Source organism: Oryctolagus cuniculus, chromosome 7 (genome assembly GCF_964237555.1).
Source record: "Oryctolagus cuniculus chromosome 7, mOryCun1.1, whole genome shotgun sequence".
NCBI classification, from domain to species: domain Eukaryota; kingdom Metazoa; phylum Chordata; class Mammalia; order Lagomorpha; family Leporidae; genus Oryctolagus; species Oryctolagus cuniculus.
The window spans coordinates 53837076-53856261 of record NC_091438.1 but is presented as its reverse complement, the minus strand read 5'-3'; the positions used below and the strand labels follow the sequence as shown (position 1 = coordinate 53856261).

Sequence of the window (19186 nt, the reverse complement as noted above, 5' to 3'; positions counted from 1 at the left end):
TCTGAGAGATTCCGTGCACATCTGACTCACGTTGGATGGAAAAGGCTCCTGGAGTCTGCGTTCTACAGCTCCCCAGGACTTGCTCACTTTCTCCCTGCACTCCCCCACCCCAACCATTCCTCACCCCTACTACAGCAAGGCATAGCCCTTGCAAGGCTCCTTATAAAACAGAATTGGTGGAGAAATCCATCGTCACCCTCTCCTTTCGGGAAGTTCAATTTTCGCATCATGCATGGATCCAAGTGGTCCACACAGAAGGGGACCACAGCATGGGCATGACTTGGGCAAATCTATCGCTTTCCCCTGTGCTTCCTGGGTGAGACTCTGACCCTGACCTTCACATCCTGCTGAGGACTGCACATCCCCAGCTCCCTTTCTGGTGAGGGCACCCCCACCCCAACAAGTATGTGTCTTCTGTTGCCATCCCAGGATTGGGTCTTAAAGACCTCCCACGGGGACACAACTTAGGAAAGCGAAACAGAGGACAGCTTGGGAGGGTTAATAAAAGAATTGGCAGTTGTTAGCTCCGCGGCCAGTGCTGTCCACACCGAGACCTGCCCACCCCTCCATCGTTCGAGGGGCACCGAGACAGCCAGTGTGCCGCTTCTTCTCTTGGAGCTAGAGGACCTGCAGGGCACCCAACTCAAGCTCTGAGCAAGGACCCACGGCCACATTCACTTGCCGACTCAGCAGCGCCCATGTGTCTCAAAGCCTGATGCAAAGCTCATCAGTCCTCAGGGCGAGGGAGGGAAACATGGAGCCGTGGCGTGCTATTTCAAGTCAAATGCCCATGGACAGCAGCAAATGCCTGATGCTCCTTGACCTGCCCCAAGACCAGAGGCCAGAGAAGAAAACAGTGCCCTTTGGCCCTCCCCGGAGTTTGCATTTACCAGACTCCTATCTGTAGAAAGGCCACACCTCGTCAGACTGTCACAAGCTATTGTCCTGCTGCTACACCCACTCCACTCCCGAAGGGAATCATTCACTCACTGTTGTCTTAGGGCTGGGCCTATACATTCACTTACAATTCCTTCAAAACTGCCTCACTCCTCCTGTCCCCGACCCCTGCGAACAGAGTCCATGAGCATCTGGACTCACGGGGTCCCCTGAGACTGTGCCTGCTGCTGATAACCATGTGTTATCTTTTCCCCTACTACTCTGTCGCCTGTCCCTTTGTCCCAGCAAATCTTCCCAGGGCACGGACTGAGAAACCCCTCTTCTGGGGACGAGGTCATACACTTTGTCCTCCCTGTCATCACTTCCGGTCGACCTCAAGTTCTCCTGGCCTTGTACCTTCACATCCGTCTCCCCCAGTGAGGGGGCAACTTAGCCCTCTGAAAGCAGACATCTGCACTAGATCTTGGTAATGTTTCAGCCTCCAACTTCTATTGTGCACGAGTGCACAGACATTTTACTTGCTTCTGCTGCTCATCCCTAAAATGTTCGGGGCGTTTGGTGATTTTTTTTTTTAATAAGTCAAATGCATGATATAAAACCAAGCTGCGCTGTCAAAGCAGCAGCACGGGCCAGCCAGCAGCCACGTGAAGACAGTGTCCGCTTACCCACGAGGTTCATCTTCGCGCTGTAACTCCCAAAGTACCGCTCATCCGTGTTGGGCGTGTGGCACTCGTACTCCCCGGCATCCCGGGCCTGGAGATCCGTGATGTGCAATAAAGCCGCGTTGCCCTGGACTCGCTCCACGTAGATCTTCCCGCCCCGGACGCGCTGGGTGTAGATGGCGTAAGGGAAGGAGGAGTCCACGGTGCTGACGATCTGCACCTCTCGCTCTGGGGCGGAGGGCAGGTAAATGGACCACTGGAAATTCTGCTCAGCAGGTCCCTGGTAGCCACTCACGTTGCACCAGATGGTGATGTGGGAGCCCTCCGTGCGGTACAGGGGCCCCTCCTGGACGGTGACCTGGCGCTGTGCAGCCACCACACCTACAGAGGACAGAGACACACACAACACGTCCGCTTACTTCTCAGACCAAAATGCAAAACAGGCAGCAATCTCCAAAGGGTTTCTTTTAACGTGTGACATGATAAAAATAGACATAGCGTACCGACCCTTCCAGGGGTGCTCTGTGATTTATAAATATTAATTAAAACACTCTGCGGTAAAGCACTGTCCCTAATTTGCATATATGGCAATTGGATCCTGCAAGGACATGGCTTTTTTTGGTATCTGCTCAACGGCTGGCCCTTGTGAATTTCAGCAAGCCCCTCTGTTTGTCATCTATGTGGCGGGTTTATATCTATTTATTAATGTTGTTTATAAAGTTTTTAATAAAATGAGCAGGAGAAGTTGAATCCTTGGCACCGACTCAGACAAAAACAAATAAAAGCAACCGAAGCGCAATCCTGCTCAAATTAAACGTTCCCTCCTTGAGGAGAGAGCTGGCGGGGAGCGGACTGGGGCCCTCTTTGGGGGCTGTGCTCTTCTATTTCAAGTGTAGCGGACTCCCTGACACATCCCAAGGCACATTCCTGAGGCCCTTTCCCTCCATAAATGGAGGCAGAGCTGAGCAGCAGGCGGCTGCTGGGTAGCCTGAGCAGACCCAAGTGGGAGTGTACGGGAGGTGCAGCCAGATTCCTCCAACCATCATGGGAGGAACAGGGAGGCTGCCCGAACATTCTCAGCTCTGATGCACCCACGGACCCCTGCCTTCTGCCTGAGATGTGGCTCTCCAAGTCACCTCTTCTGCTGCCATGTTCTTCTTAAAGTGGCGCCGCCTGGCAGGAGAGGCCAAGTGTAAAGAACTAGGGGCCGGCACTGTGGTGGAGTGGGTAAAGCTGATGTCTGGGCGCCGGTTTGAGTCCCGGCTGCTCTATTTCCCACCCAGCTCCCTGCTGATGCTCCTGGGAAAGCAGTGAAAGATGACCCAAGTGCTTGGGCCCCTGCACCCACAGGGGAGATGCAGAAGAAACTCCTGGCTCCAGGCTTCAGACCGGCCCAGATCTGGCCATTGAGGCCATCTGAGGAATAAACCAGCAGATCGAAGATCTCTGTCTCCATCTTTCCCTCTCACTCTGTAAATCTGACTTTCAGATAAATAAATAAATCCTTTAAAAAAAAAAATGTAAAGAGCTTGGTTCCTCCTTCCATGCCAAAGCAACACTGAGGGTGCCTGAACCACATGGCAGGTGGCAGGGGGCGCGTCCCTCCGGGCCCGCCTCCACGGCAGCCAGGCATGGCAGACAGTGCAGCAGAAGGAGCACGCAAGTTCCCGCCACAGCTATGTCTGCATTAGAGGCCAGGTCATCATCTGGGGCAGGCTGCTTGTCCTCTCATCAGACCTCCACTTCCTCGTCTATAAAATCATTTCCAAGAAGGCTTGGGGGAGAAGCAGCAAGTGTACCATGCTGGCTTGGTCACTGATGGGCTGTCACCTCTCCAAGCCTCAGTTTCTTTATCTGTAAGATGGGCACAAAAGCGTGTGCTCACAGAGTTGCTGAAGAGGCTGTCTAAGGGCCGGAGCCACAGTCAAAAGGCCCACCCCACAGTGCCATTGCCAAGACTCCTTCAACCAGAATATTCTGCCGCTCTGGAACCATGGAGAGCCGGTCATGACTGCTGAGGGCTCAAGGACACTTCAATGTCCTCTCGACAATGACAACATCCAAGCCGCCCACTCCCATGACCGCTTCCCCACCCCAAAATGGGAATGGCAGCTGCACCCACAAGCACACGTCTGCAGTGGACCCAGCTGGGGAACGGCCTGAACAGCTCAAGTACGGGGGGACGCAGCTCGCAGCCCACCCCCCGAGGAGGAGTGCCTCAAAGACTGCTAACGCAACCCATGGGAGAACAGACCTGAGAAAGGCTACCCACACGCAGGTGCATCGTACACAACTCCTCCCAAACCAAACCCTATGAAGAACCCCATGGTAGCTTCAGTGGACGCTGGAAAAATTACACATGGACTGGGGAGGAGATAAGTGCACAGGACAACGTGGTGCGTGACCCCGATACACTCTGGTTGGTGACCTTCACTCCTAGGTTTAAAGTCTCCGAGATGACCCTTGTTAGTTATTTCCAGGACGTTACATTCTGGCATACAGCAGACCATAATACACAACCTACAGTGCACAACCCCCCACCACACACACACACACATACACGGTGACACATGGTCAAGTGCATGCAGCACTAGAACACAGGACTCTGAGAACAGCTGAGGTGCGCTCACCGCATTCAGGACTCCTTGGCATCTTGCAGTTCTGCCACAGAAGAGTGACAGCTATTCCCCAGGGGCACACAAGGCTGCAGGTGGCTCAGAGCATGCCAGCATCTCCCTTTAAGAATAACCTCTCAGCTGGCGCCGTGGCTCAATAGGCTAGTCCTCCGTCTGCGGCGCCAGCACACCGGGTTCTAGTCCCGGTCGGGGCACCGGATTCTGTCCTAGTTGCCCCTCTTCCAGGCCAGCCCTCTGCTGTGGCCAGGGAGTGCAGTGGAGGATGGCTCAAGTGCTTGGGCCCTGCACCCCATGGGAGACCAGGAAAAGCACCTGGCTCCTGCCTTTGGATCAGCGCAGTGCGCCGGCCGCAGCGCAACAGCCGCGGCAGCCATTGGAGGGTGAACCAACGGCAAAAGGAAGACCTTTCTCTCTGTCTCTCTCTCTCACTGTCCACTCTGCCTGTCAAAATAAATAAATAAATAAATAACCTCTCAATCCTCAGCTCACGTGGGGTCTCCTGGGGAGCTTTAAAAACTAACAGTGTCAGACCCCACCCAGCGTAACTGCTCTGGGTTGCAGTCTGGCATTAGACTTTTTTTTTAATCTGCCCCTAGGGCCAGTGCTGTGGCACAGTGGGTTAAGCCACCGCCTGCGGATGCTGGTGTCCCATATGAGCACCAGTTCAAGTGCTGGCCTCTCTATTTCCTATCCAGCTCCCTGCTAATAAGCCTGGGGAAGCAGTGGAAAATGGCCCAAGTACTTGGGCCCCTGCACCCACCTGGGAGACCCAAGTGAAGCTCCTGGCTTCTAGCTTCAGCCTGGTCCAGCCCCAGTCCTGTGGTCATTTGGGGAGTGAACCAGCAGATGAAAAATCTCTCTCTGCTTCTCTCTATAACTCTGCCTTGCAAATAAATAAATCTTCAAGAAAAAAAATTTTTAGAATATTCCCAGATAACTCTTTTTCTTTAAAAACAAACATTTATTTATTTGAAAGACAGAGCAACAGAGAGAGGCAGAGAGAGAGGGAGCTCTTCCATCCGTGGGTTCACTCCTTAAATGTGCACTATAGCCAGGACTGGGCCAGGCCAAAGCCAGGGGCCAGGAGCTTCACTCGGGTCTGCCATGTGGGTGGCAGGGGGCATCTCCGCAGTCCAGCCAGGTGAGCCAGGGCCAGGAGCTGCTGCTTGGAGGTGTCACCACGCCCGTGGTGCCCTGATATAGGGGGCCTCAGCAGCTGTAAGCCCCTCCCTCCTGCAGTTCCGCTCTCCTCGGGTCTTTGCCAGAGCCAGCAGCTGAGACCCATCGACAGGGCTGGGCTGGCCGCTGTGTGCAGGCGTAGGTTTCACTGGAGTGCATTCTATTTACAGAGCTTCCAAAAGCACTTGATCAGCAGATCCTGAGTCTCCCCTACCCACAAAAGGTAAACAATGTTAAGTGGCCTCAATGAGCCAGGGCGGCAGGGTCAAAACAACTTGTCCAGGCCGGAAGCAGGTTATAAACAGCACTGACAAAAAAATAAATGCAGGATTGTACTTTAACCACACACAATCAGCTGCACCTGCTTATTAAATAGCACCTGAGTTTCCCTCCAGCCCCTTCACAAAGGGCCTTTGACTCCTGGAAATAAGGCTTCTCCCAGGCAGAGGATCTTAACAGAGAAGGAGGAATGACCTTCTCTTGCCGGCAGCTGAGCTCCCCTTCCACGCCGGACCCTCCCGGTCTCCTCCTGCCCTTGCTGTGCAGGCTCCGCTGCCTTCACACAAACCCAGGTCCGCAGCCTCTGACCTCCCCGGCCCAGGCATCTCCCACTCGGCCCACAACAGAAGGCTCCCCCCACGCAATGAACACTTCAAAAATAACTTCATGCATTCTGATCTCTTTGGACTACTTTGCAATAAGCACATGTCACTTCTGTCACGAGAAAAGAAAGGTCCAAGTGTTACATATGACTGTGTACAAAGGACCCGGAAGAAAACACTGAAGGGATGGTGAGTGATTCTTTGTATTTTACTCTCTCTCCCAGTGAGCAGGTTCTAGTTTTACAACTTGAAAAATATTTCACCAATGGCCGGTGCTGAGCACAGTAGGCTAAGTCTCCGCCTGCGGCGCTGCCATCCCATTTGGGTGCTGGTTGGTGTCCTGGCTGCTCCTCTTCAGATCCAGATCTCTGCTTATGGCTTGGGAAAGCAGTGGAAAATGGCCCAAGAGCTTGCGCCCCTGCACCCACATGGGAGACCCGGAAGAAACTCCTGGCTCCTGGCTTCAGATTGACCTATCTCCAGCTGTTGCAGCCATTTGGAGTATGAACCAGTGGATGGAAGATCTCTTTGTCTCTCCCTCTCTCTGTCTGTAACTCTACCTCTCAGATAAATAAATAAATCTTTAAGAAAAAAAATATTTTACCCAAAAACAAAGATAATGAATCCTAGCCTCTTGTTAATGCAGATTCTGGGAGGGCAGTGACGGCTCAAGCAGCTGGGTCCCTGCCACCCACGTGGCAGACATGGATTGAGTTCCAGCTCCCAGCTTATGCCTGTCTACCTATGGCTCTTACAGGCATCTGGGAAGGGAACCAGCTAATGGGAGATCTTTGTCTCCCTATATGTCTCTCATATAAATATTTATGTCTCTCATATAAATAAATAGCTTTTTAAAAAAAATATTTAATAAAATCAAGTTTTTAAATCCTGTACCTGGGGCTGGCACTGTAGTGCCACAGTCATATGTAGTTAAGCCTCCGCCTGCCATGCCAGCATCCCATATGGGCGCTGGTTCGGGTCCTGGCCACTCCACTCCCTATCCAGCATCCTGCTAATGTGCCTGGGAAAGCAGCAGAAGATGATCCAAGTGCTTGGGCCCCTGCACCCATGTGGGAGACCCAGATGAAGCTCCTGGCTCCCAGCTTTGGCCTGGCCCACCCCCAACTGTTGCAACCATCTAGAGAGTGAACCAGCAGATGGAAGATTCTCTCTCTCTCTCGCTTTTTCTCTCTCTCCTTCTCTCTCTGTATCTCTGCCTTTCAAAAAAAAGTTAAGGCCGGCGCCATGGCTCAATGGGCTAATTCTCCGCCTTGCGGTGCCGGCACACCGGGTTCTCGTCCCGGTCAGGGCGCCGGATTCTGTCCTGGTTGCCCCTCTTCCAGGCCAGCTCTCTGCTATGGCCTGGGAGCGCAGTGGAGGATGGCCCAAGTGCTTGGGCCCTGCACCTGCATGGGAGACCAGGAGAAGCACCTGGCTCCTGGCTTCGAATCAGCGCGATGCGCTGGCCGCAGAGCACCAGCCACGGCAGCCATTGGAGGGTGAACCAATGGCAAAAGGAAGACCTTTCTCTCTGTCTCTCTCTCTCACTGTCCACTCTGCCTGTCAAAAAAAAAAAAAAAAAAAAAAAAGTTAAATCCTGTACCTAGAAAAGTGTCCAAAGCACTAATGATGTTGGGGTGAAGTGCTGAGTGGTAGGAACCTGGGCAGCTCCCCTTCTCCTGCTACAGTAGCCACTGTTCTATATTTTCCCATTCTTTAAGGAAGCACTGACACCAGTATAGGATGGCAGCATCAAAGGTGACAGTTTTACCTGCTATGCCACAATGCTGACCCCTATTTGCTACATTACTACTTACATTGTTACTTACTTCCATGGGGCCAGCACTGTGGCACAGTGGGTTAAAGCCCTGGCCTGAAGCGCTGGCATCCCATATGGGTGCTGGTTCAAGTCCCAGCTGCTCCACTTCTGATCCAGCTCTCCGTCATGGCCTGGGAAAGCAGTAGAAGATGGCCCAAGTCCTTGGGCCCCTGCACCCATGTGGAAGACCTGGAAGAAGCTCTTGGCTCCTGGTTTTGGATTGGTACAGCTCCGGCCATTGCAGCCATCTGAGGAGTGAACCATCAGATGGAAGACCTCTGTCTCTACCTCTCTCTGTAACTCTTTCAAATAAATAAATAAATCTTTAAAAAAAAAAAAAATAGAACTTACCTCCTGGTGCACAGTAAGTGCTCAATAAACGGTAAGCCATTAGCTGCAGTAGTAGCATGGTAGTAAGTGAAGCTAGCTCCAGCTGTGGAACTAACTTCTCCCACACACCGTGCCAGGCTGCATTTTCCAAATGTGGCAGTAAGCTTATCTCCCAACCCGCAATCTCTTCTGCAATGTGACCAATCCACCCGCCCTTCAGGAGCTAGAGTTAATGCACTGCTTTTTGGGTCTGGGAAGCTTAAAATGTGTCCAAGGCGAGGTCATAGGTCATGAAAAGCAATGCGGCCTCTGTTTTGCTGAGGGGTGGGGAGGGCGCCGAGGCCCCATGTAAGAAGTGCAACAGTGCAGGGGCTGCCCTGCTGGGAGAGCACCCACAGTAAGATGGGGAGACCACGGCAGGTGTCCCTGTCCACAGCAGAGCTTGCTGTGAACGAGCCTCCACTGGGAGCCACCTCCCCACCTTGGGAGCCTCCCAGCAGAGGCCCCAGCCACGCCTGCTGTGCCCCACCCAAATTCCTGACCCACAGATCGCGTGGGCACAGCAAAACAGCTGTCCTAAGTCACTGAGCTCTGGAGAAATTCGTTACACAGCAAGGCTAGCCGGTACACACCCTACACCGTGCAGCGGCATTTTCTCAGGGCCTGCTTGTTAGACGGCAGAGACTGTGAAGGAGGGGAGACTACAACACAGCCCTATCCCGCGGCCTTGTCAAGCCTTGTCACTCTCCGCAGGTAGCGCCCAAGGACGGAGACCTCGCCCACACCTCCGTCAGCAGCAGCAGCAGCAGCAGCGGCGGCGGCGGCGGCACCTCCCCCACACCCCTTGCCCCCAACCCTAACCCTCAGAAGAAACACGCCTAAGTAACTGCTATTATGCAACGGGATCCGGCGCATGGTGCAAGGTGCAGCCCTCTCAGGAGGAGAAAGTGGATTTTCCCAAGAGCAGTGATATCTGCACTGAGTTTTCAGGGATGTGGGGGAAGACCTTTGCACACGGAACCACGGCAGCGTGCGCCAGGGTCAGCAAAGAGGCTGCTGGGGTGTCTTCTGCCGCGTTCTAGAAGGCACACAGGGGCCTGGCGGGAAAGGCCACACGAACAGAGTCAGACGCCTCCCCCGGGACAGGGAAAAGTGACAGAGGCTGGGGGACGTGAATGAGAAGACATGGAGGATTCTTTTTCGAGTCACGACCCTGGTGGCAGGTGGAGGACAGAGCAGAGGGAGACTCGGGACCCAATTAACAGTCCGGCGAGACAAGGGGAGGGTTGGGCCTGGCTTTATGTGCAAGGGCAGGAGCATCATCGAATCCTTCTTTCATTCTCTTTCATCTGAAACCCCCAGCGGTACCTAAAATAGAGCCAGTCTAAAGATGATTAATACATATTCAATGATTGATGCCATTTCCAAGGTGTGGCTGCCAGCAACGGAACCCGGCAAGAGGAATGCACCCCTGAGACCGACTTCACTCCGATCTGTTCTCTCTGACATCTGCGCGGCCGAGCCACCAGCCAGCCAGGCTGTCCAAGGTCCAAGCCTGTCGCTGCGGTGCCCCAGGGCTAGGGCCCTGCCTCTGAGCTGGTGCCCAATGTCCTCGCTCCTCAATGCTGAAGCTGCCTCCTTTCTGCACTATTGAACCATGACTTCAAAAACATTTTAAACCATAGAATGCTTACTTAGGTTAAGAATATCGAGCTTAGTCAGGAAGCCTGGAACTCCATCCAGGTCTCCCACGTGGATGGCAGGGACCCAAACACTTAAGCCATCACCTGCTGCCTCCCAGGGTGCACATAAGCAGGAAGCTAGAATCAGGAGCAGAGCCGGGTCTTGAACCCAGGCACTCTGATATGGAATGCACGCTTCCCCAATGGCATCTTAACCACTGTGCCGATGCCCAACCCTACTTAAAATTTTGTAAAAGTCAAATACTACCAGCCTTCCAGCTCCGCTGACTGCCAGTACTACTAACCCCAACCCCCACCTCATTCACCCCGTGTTGTCTGTCAGCTTTTGAGAACTCTAACAAGATAATGAAGACAGTTCAAGTTCATAAGGAAAAGAAGACAGGAGCCCGCCTGTCTGCCAGCATCTGTGTGTCTCTCCCCTCCCTAGGAAGCCACCAGGAGCCAACCCTCACCACCCGCATCATGATCTAACCTAATCCAGAGGCCCTGCCTCTATACGCGATGGTACCCTCCTAACACCATTAATGTAAGGCATTGGCAACTACACTTAAGTCACGTTCAAACCTCAGCGCCCAGTGGCACTGCTATGACTCAGGGATGAATTTCTCCAGACATTTTTCTTAACGACTTTTACATACAGATACATGTAACTATCTTTACCTGCCATACTGCTCATCACGCTTTAAATAAACTTGATCATCCCTTCTACTCACACGCCTTGGTTTTCTCCCTCAGTGTTTTCGAAACTGAATATAATGGAGGCCTTTATTTTAGACAGCTGTAGAGTATTCCACCAGGGCGTTCCACTCTCTTGATGGATATTTAAGCTATGTCCACCTGTTTTCCATAGCAAGCCCATGTCTTTGTACATCCCTCTTACCTCTTGCCCTCTGCTCGTCTAAATGTACACAATTCTCCAGCATCTCTCTCCATGACTATTTACATCACAGGGAAGAGACACAAAAATATCTTGGTGCACCAGGAGGTGAGAGTGAATCCCAGTAAGACGAGCATTGCTCAGAGCTGGCGAATGCGGAGGTCTCTCTCGCGCCATCACTTCCGGGATGTCCCCAGATTTCACCCCACGTGCTGTCTGGCCCCAGGATGGCCCAACACCCCAGCTCCTGACATTCTCTGCCCCTCCTTTCCTGGGACAGTGCACCTGCGTCCTTCCCACCCCAGTGTTCCTCCTCCCCTGCACACTCTCCCTCACTGCCATGCTGAGGGTGACACGGCAGCAGCATGTGGCAGGAAAGGTGGGAAGGCCCCACACCAGCCACGCCCACAAGGCCATGCCCAATCAAAATGCATATGAGTCCTATATTTGTCTTCTATTTTCTAGAGGGGGAAAAAAAATGGAAAGACGGGCTCAGATTACTGAGTTGCTGTAAATGCTCTCCCTGTAATTACCCTCACCACTCTTCCTTTCCATCCGGCTTCAAAGACAGCGGAAATGGGCTGAGCGGCAAGCCGCCTTTTAGGAGGGCAGCCTCGTGGCACCATGGCCTGGGCTCAGTCCCGTGACTTCGTGAACCACAAGCCAGGAGTTCCAGTAAAAGATTGGCACCTCAGACACAGCCACCGCCTGCTGTTCCTCCTCACGGCACCCGGTTCCTAACGGCCAATGCTGCCACTACTTTAGGCTTCGCTTCTGGAGCTGGGCTACCCCAGATTCGCCATATGCTGGACTGCACCACAGCCCAGAATAACTCCTGCTCAGCTTTGGTCCTCCTGGAAGCTGGCGGGCTCCATCTGTGCACCCCTCAATGCTCCCACGTCCTCCCTAGGACTTCCTGAAAACACACCAGAGCGGCCCCTGCAGGCAGCTCACCCAGGGAGCAGAGGGAGGCGGGGGGCCCCGAGGGGTGTCCCACGTGGCATTGGAACTATCCTGGATATGACGGGGTGGCCACAGCTACAGGAAGCTCACAAGGAGTCTGCTGTGTCTCTCAACACAGTGGCCCTGCATTCTACCTCCCAACACCCAGGCCGTGGACAGCAAAGCGAGAAAGCAAGGGCTGCCAGGAACACGGGCTGTGACCCAGGGTCTGCAGGGGAGCCTCAGGGCAGGTTCCGACTCACAGGGTGGCCCCTCCAACTCCCACCATCCCCAGAAAGCTTTCTTCTCCTAGTGCCACTGAGGCGCCCCAGGGCAGAGCCTTCCCCGCCTCCCGGTGGCGCTGCTGTGACGCCCTTGCCGAGCTGAGTCAGTAGGAGGTGCTGTTAGGTGCTGGCTGGATAAGCACAGGAAGCAGAGCCCATCAACCAGCATGCGCGGCGGCGAGCAGGAGAGTGTAGAAGGGCAGCCAGGGGGACGCATCACAACACAGCGAGGTCTCTGAAGACCAGAACTGGTGACGTCACCCTCCTCCACACAGCTCCCGCAGCTGTCCAGGGACACGCTTCCTTCACGTGGCCATAGTTTCTGCCTTCCAAACACACAGCTCACAAATGCCTATTGTTGTTACTCTCACCCCTGCGGCTCCCAGTGCAAAGGATCCAGACAGCAATCCCATTGGCTGAGCAACTTTTTTTTTTTTCACCCATGTCATCGGGACTGAAGACTTGGGAAGGGAGGGCGCTTGTAATATGCATTTCACCCCAGCCAGGTCCAGCTGCAATGGGCCAGATGGGCATCTGTATTGCATTACCTAATACACAGTGACTCTGGGGGAAACAGGGACTTGCAGGAGCCACCGTGGGTGGCCAGACACCCTGCAATATGTCTAGCACCCTCATGCAGCATGAATCCCTGCACTCAGCTGAAAACAAATAGCTGGAAGCATGGACACTGCTCCTGGGAATTTTCCCACGCACCTGTCACATCTGCTAACGCATGGCCATTCCTTTTCCCCTCAGCTTGACTTTCGTTGTTGGTGGTTGGTGGTTCCGTCTTTGTGCTTCGCCCTTGTCTGTGGTTACATATTTCCCAACTGAATTCAAGGAGCATGCTTTCAGCATGACGACTGTGAACAGGAAGTGAGCACTGGGCCCCCGCTCATTCCCAAAAGTCAGCATCACAGATCCACAAAGCAAAGCCCTGCAAGTGGAGATCCATTCACAGCACCCAGAGAACTGGGGAGCACGACACCAATGTGTAGGTCCGTGTTTGGGTAGGGAACAGGGGACTTCCCAAAGGACAGAGAAGATCGTGGGGCGGTCACAAAACCAGTAAGGAATCTACATGGAACCAACTGTGGTGACATTTGATGCAGCCATTAAAAATCACGAAGAAGGCACGGGAATTTGGTGCAGCAGTTAAGTTGCTGCTTGGGATGCCAGCACCTCAAATCAGAGCACTTGGTTTGAGTCCCAGTTCCTCTGCTTCTGATCCTGTTTCCTCCTAGTGGGTACCCTGGGAGCAGCAGAAGATGGTCCACGTGCTTGGGTCCCTGTCACCCATGTGGGAGACCCAGATGGAGTTTTGCGTTCCTGGCTTCAGCCTGACCCAGCCCTGGCAGTTGCAGGCATTTGGAGAGTGAACCATCAGCTGGAAGATCTATCTCTCTGCCTTTCAAGTAAAATAACTTAAAAAAAATCACAGAGAAAAATATTTGTGAACACCTAAAATTCTGAAAGTGCAAAGGAAAAGGGGGGAGTGGCTACAAAAGCATTTGGAAGTATCTTTGTAAAGAAAACACCTCCAGGCTCCCACAGAGCTCTCCGTGTGCGTGGGAACAGTACTGGCTAATGTGTCCGAAAATCCTAAAGGGCGCTGGGTGATGAGGACGGTAGTTGCACTGCCCGTGGTGCGCTCACTGGAGTGCCTGCACTCAGGACAAGTGGTCAGAAAAGCTTTGCGGCCGGCGCCGCAGCTCACAAGGTTAATCCTCCACCTTGTGGCACCGGCACACCAGGTTCTAGTCCCAGTCGGTGCGCCGGATTCTGTCCCGGTTGCCCCTCTTCCGGGCCAGCTCTCTGCTGTGGCCAGGGAGTACAGTAGAGGATGGCCCAAGTGCTTGGGCCCTGCACCCCATGGGAGACCAGGATAAGTACCTGGCTCCTGCCATCGGATCAGCGCGGTGCGCCGGCCGCAGTGCACCGGCCGCGGTGACCATTGGAGGGTGAACCAACAGCAAAGGAAGACCTTTCTCTCTGTCTCTCTCTCTCATTGTCCACTCTGCCTGTCAAAAAAAAAAATAAAAAATAAAATAAAAAATAAAAGGAAAAGCTTCGCCCAGACAGCCTGCCTCAGAACCTACAAAACGGGTCCAAAGGGGGTGAATATTTCTATGCTGTGACTCTGAGGTTGTGAACAGGGACAAGGAGAGGTGGCTGCTGGACCTGAGGCAGAGCGGGTGGGGGAGTGAAATAGGGAGGAGCAAATGATGGCCCAGTGGGCTGCAGCCCATGGGCCAGGCGAGGAAGGGCTGGGGCGACCGCCTTCCCCACCTTCCCTTCGGGATCCTTCGCTACTCAGAGGCTGGCTGAACAGGCTTGACCTCGTCCACTCGGTTTTCTAAGCTGTTAAGTTGCTCTCCTAAACACTTCATATTTCCGCTGTTATTAAGCTTTCAGTTCCACATTGGATCCATTCCAAGCCCCCTGATGCACCTCTCTTGGGAAGCGGATGCCTCAGTGGGCAGTGACAGATACCACGCCCCTGGACCAATGCCACCCTTCGGAAAGACACACGGAAGGCACCTGAGTGGCAGGCGGTTTGAGGAATCCAGAGAAAGCAGAGGCTGAGGCATTAGCATGCAGGCTGCCGCTGACTCAGGCAGGGCCACGGACGTGACAGGCAGCACAGGGCCGTTTCTAAATCCCCGTCAAGAGCGAGGGCCCTGAAGGAACAGGGATTTCAGGATCTGGGCTTTGAACGTCTGCTGCCTAGTCTGACAAAGCAGCTGGGTTCAAAGCTTCTGCCTCCTGGGGCAAACCCAGCCCAGGCGCTCTAAGAGGCTCTCCAGGCACACCCTCCTAATTAGGGGGCAAGACTCGGAAGCCCTTTTAGGAAGCAAACAAAAGACACCAGGAGATGCGCTCTCCTAAAGTAGCTTTCCCTGGCTATCATCTGAACAGGGAAATAAGGGCTGAACACCTGCTAGATGCCAGGAACCATCCAAACCTACACGATACTACTAGCTTTGCCGCCAGCATCTCCTCTAACGTCACAACCATCTAGCAAGAGAAGTGCACAGCCCTGGATGAGATGAGCAACCTGAGGCTTAGAGACATGGCACAGTGGGACGCACAGTCCACAGTCTCTGACCCCCAAGCTCCTTTTCCATTCATCCCACAAACACATCCACTGCCTGTTCTTGGCTAGACACTGCGCTAGGCGGGTGAGCTGCAAGTCCCCTGTTCTCACAGCCCAGGGGTGGGGAGGTAGATGTGCAATGGTGGTGCCACACAGAGGACACAGAACAAGGGGTCCCTTCCCGCCAGGGAGTGAGGTCAGGCTTCCCGGAAGAGAGCTCTCTTGTGCCAGGTTCTAGTTATGACGAGTGAGCCCTTCTGCTTGCCGTGGGCGGGGCACAAGACCTCAGCAGGAAGCAGGGTGAGGACATGCAGAGCCTCAGGGGTGGCTGGAGCGCCACAGGAGTGTTGCTGTGTTCAACGTAGACACTGACGGGTAGCAGGTGCACACGGGGGTAAAGAAGACCAAGGTGAGGCTGTAGACAGGGGCCAGATGCAGGGGTGCTCAGGTGCCATGTAAAGAGTAGGGGCTCAGCCCCTGGGCAGTGCAGAGCCATTGATGGGGTGTGAGTGTGTCTTGGGAAGACAATTCTGGCAGGAATGTCATGAAAGGGGCCCTGGCAGAAAACCCTGCAGTGATCCAGGTGGTGAGGGCTGCCATTGGAACAGGTCCTTGGGGATGGAGGCGGCTCTCTAGCAAGACAGATGTTACAGCCATGCAATCAAGAGGCACAAGCACATGGCAAAGTCAGAGAGCTGTCCAGGATGATTCTCAGGTCTTGGGCGACCATCAGGTAGAAGCTAATCAGGTCATAACTGGACAGATAATCTATCCTAAAAAAACATTTCCCTAGACAGCTCCCCTAGGAATCGGGGGAGGGGGGACCTCAGCGGGGTGGGAAGGCAGGGACAGAGACTGAGAGTCACACAGCAAGCATTCAGATGGGAGGTGCCTGCACTGACCTGGATCACCCAGCGATCGATCTGAGAAAGATGCCAGGAGACGGATTATTCAAGGCCACTCAAAAATACCTGGCATTCAATCCTCCGTCTCTACCAGCTGCAGACCCATATAATGCCCAATGAGCCTCACTCACCACAAAGGTCAAGATGCAGCACAAGTCACCAAGAGCAGAGCCCATTCCTGGAAAGTAACAGACTCTAAGCTTACCCAGTGCCACCAGCAAAGGGAAGAGGGTGCAGGGTTTACTGAGGAAGGGCCCGGACCAACACGAGGTCGGAATCAGAAAACAAGCTAGCAGGTCCTGACACCAGGTGGGAAGGTTACCACCCTGCTCGGGCTGCGCACTGAACACACTTAGAAAGCAAGCAAACCTCGAAAAGGCTTGGGCAGCCCCAAAGGCCTCCCACCCCATCCAGTTATCAGCTGCCTTTTGTGTACCACAGATGAGATACGCATCTGGCGGGGGCGTGCCTGCCTCTCACCAGGGTGACACACTCTCCAGGATTTCAGCGGCGTCTCAGAGACCACTTTCAAGATAACTGCGGAATAACTCAGGGCACAGCATACGCAATGAGGGGCCCTCAAAGGTGGAAGGAGGAAAGCAAGGAACGGCCAGTGGGCGCCGCGGGATTAGCTTGTAATTGTTCTCAGCCATCCTTTTGCAGGACGGTGTATTTCTGTCTCCCCAAACTCAGGAAGGGCATGAAAGGAAACCCCTGCTCCAGGGAGGAAAAGAGAGATTGCAGTACTCGTTAACTCGCAGCTGACCTTGTCCGGCAGGATTAACTCGCCATACCTGTACAGCCCACTGCGTACCGCCAACTCCAGAAAGAGAAAAGGAGTAAGCAGGCAACAGACAGAAAGGGGCTTTGAAAGCGTGCTCGGTGCCGGTGGCGAGGGACGGCGACATGAGTGTGTTCACCGAGCATCCGATTTACTTGCAAAGACAAAACTTCAGAAGTAAGAGACACTAGCACCTGAGTGGGTAGTCTCCTTGCTGCAGCCATCCCTGCCAGGCTCATTGCAAAGTAGTGAATTTTGTGGACACTCACAGCGAAAAAAATGGCTTCAAACGCCTCTGATCGATGCCGCGTGCTGCAGAGACACAGCCTCCGGGATGTACAAGCCATGTCTGAGTACCACACGGAGTTCAGCTGCAATCTGTTCCTTTGAACACCAGCTAGGAAGGCATCAGCCCTGGGCCTGGGCAAGCACTGCTGCCTCGCGTTCCACCCACTGGGAGTAGCCTGGGTTTAGGCATTCCTGCTCCCCACCTCCAGCTTCAAGGAGACAGGGTCTCGGCGGGTCACCATCCACCCCAGAAAGTACAGCAGAGTTGGTTCTGGTTTGGGGGTGATTTTGGAGGTGCTGGATGAGACTTTGAATAATCTTTGCATTTCCTCCACACAAAAAATCTTTTAGAAAAGAGGGAAAACAGGGGCCGCCGCTGTGGCGTAGCAGGCAACACCACTGCCTGTGGTGCCAGCATCGCTAATGGGAACCGGTAAAGTCCCAGCTGCTCCACTTCTGATCCAGCTCCCTGCTAATGCGCCTGGGAAAGCAGCCGAGGATGGCCCAAGTCCTTGGGCCCCTGCACCCATGTGGGAGACATGGAAGAAGCTCCTGGTTCCTGGCTTCAGCCTGGCTCAGCCCCAGCCACTGCAGCCATTTGGAGAGCGAACCAGCAGATGGAAGATCTCTCTCTCTGTCTCTCCCTCTCTCTCTGCAACTCTGCCTTTCAAGTAAATAAATCTTAAAAAAAAAAAAAAAAAAAAAAAAAAAGCAGGGGGAATATTATATTCATTCCCCTATGCCAGGGAAAGGTACATGCTAGTGATAAAAAGTTCAGAAGCATGATCTTTGGTTAAAGAGAACACTTAGATTGCACAATATAACACAATGCAAGAACCAAGAAGCACTGTGGAATGAATCTGGCTTGAATTAGAAACAGGGTTTACAATTACAGATTCAGGAAAGGCTTGCTCGGGATCCAGGGCCAAGGTTAGCCCTGGAGCTGCAGGCTGTGCCTTCTCGTGAAGGTGGGAGGACTGACCAGGACATGGAAAGGGTTCTACGCCACCGAGGCTGAAGCCACGGGTCAAAAGAGCAGGAGCAAATCCATCCTGCCAGAGTGCACCGTCAGCATCGACGCAGCGGGGTGGGCGAGAGCAGTGTCTGCGGGTGCACCTGCACCCACTGTCGGCTGCTGTCACTTCACTGTCTACTCCCCTGGGTGGCCTTTTCAATTAAACACACATACATGCAATCGCTATTCAAATGAAAATACGTGCTGTACCCAAACTAAACAGGAAGACAATGAAAGCAGGCCATTGTATGTTTCTTCTAATGAAATGCTGGGGAGTGGAAAAAACAAGAGCAGAACAAGAGTCAGGTGTCCCTGGCCCAATCCGCCCCTGCCCTGAGCTCACCCATTCACATATGCCTCGGAGCACCCACAGCAGGCCTGGCATCACGCCCGGAACACCTCCCGGCTTCCCTCCTCCACCTCTGCACGCCTCTCCTCCATCATCTGCAGCCTCCTTGCCCACCTCCGGCCCATTTCTTGGGGAGAGGGGACCCACGCAGGCTGAGGCAGTGCCCTCCACTCTCCTCCACCCACAGCCACCCGTCTAGCCCCACCCCCGCTGTGCCTACCAGGACTCTGGCACTCCTCTTGTGCTGGGCGTGCTGTGGCTCTGGCAGAAGTGACACTCTGTGACCGTGAGGCCATAAAGGGCAAGAGGGCTGCTGCCGGCTTGCTGGGAGACTGGCTTGGAGCCCTGAGCTCTCAGGTGAGCCAGCCGATTGCTCAAAGGCCACCGCACCATGAAGTAGCCCGAGCTGGCCCACAGGAGTGACCACGTGAGGAGGTGATGTGTAGGTCCCCAGCACTGGCGCTCCCTGGGGTCCTACCCCCTTGTGTCTCTCTATGCTCTCTGCGATTGCATGAGCCAGAACGACCACCAAGCCAGCCCCGAATCTCTGCACCTACAGAATTCACGAGCAAGAACGAGACGACTTCTGTTTTCAGCCATGCAGATCGGGGCTGACTTGTTAGGCAGCTTCAGTTCACCGCGGCGCTAGTCTCTCAACAGCGCGCTGCCAGCTGCCTGCGCCCCATCTCTCTAACTCACCCCACATTCTTGTTTCTCACTGCTTTGAAGGCACTGAGCCTGACCAAGCCCTTGAGTCTCCAATCTCAGATATTAGCTTAAATAAAGGCACAGTCAGGCCATCCGGCCTATTCCTCCAAAG

At 53.9% G+C, this 19186-nt stretch overlaps 1 protein-coding gene across 4 annotated transcripts in view; it reads right to left on the bottom strand.

The window, feature by feature from the left end:
- IGSF3 (immunoglobulin superfamily member 3) overlaps positions 1 to 19186 on the bottom strand; it is a 94289-nt gene that overhangs the window by 41671 nt on the left and 33432 nt on the right. For all 4 annotated transcript variants that reach the window (XM_051856126.2, XM_051856122.2, XM_070077815.1 and 1 more), the window contains exon 3: positions 1563 to 1940. In XM_051856126.2, coding sequence (XP_051712086.2) covers positions 1563 to 1940 — 378 coding nt within the window. The remainder of the gene's footprint in view (positions 1 to 1562; positions 1941 to 19186) is intronic.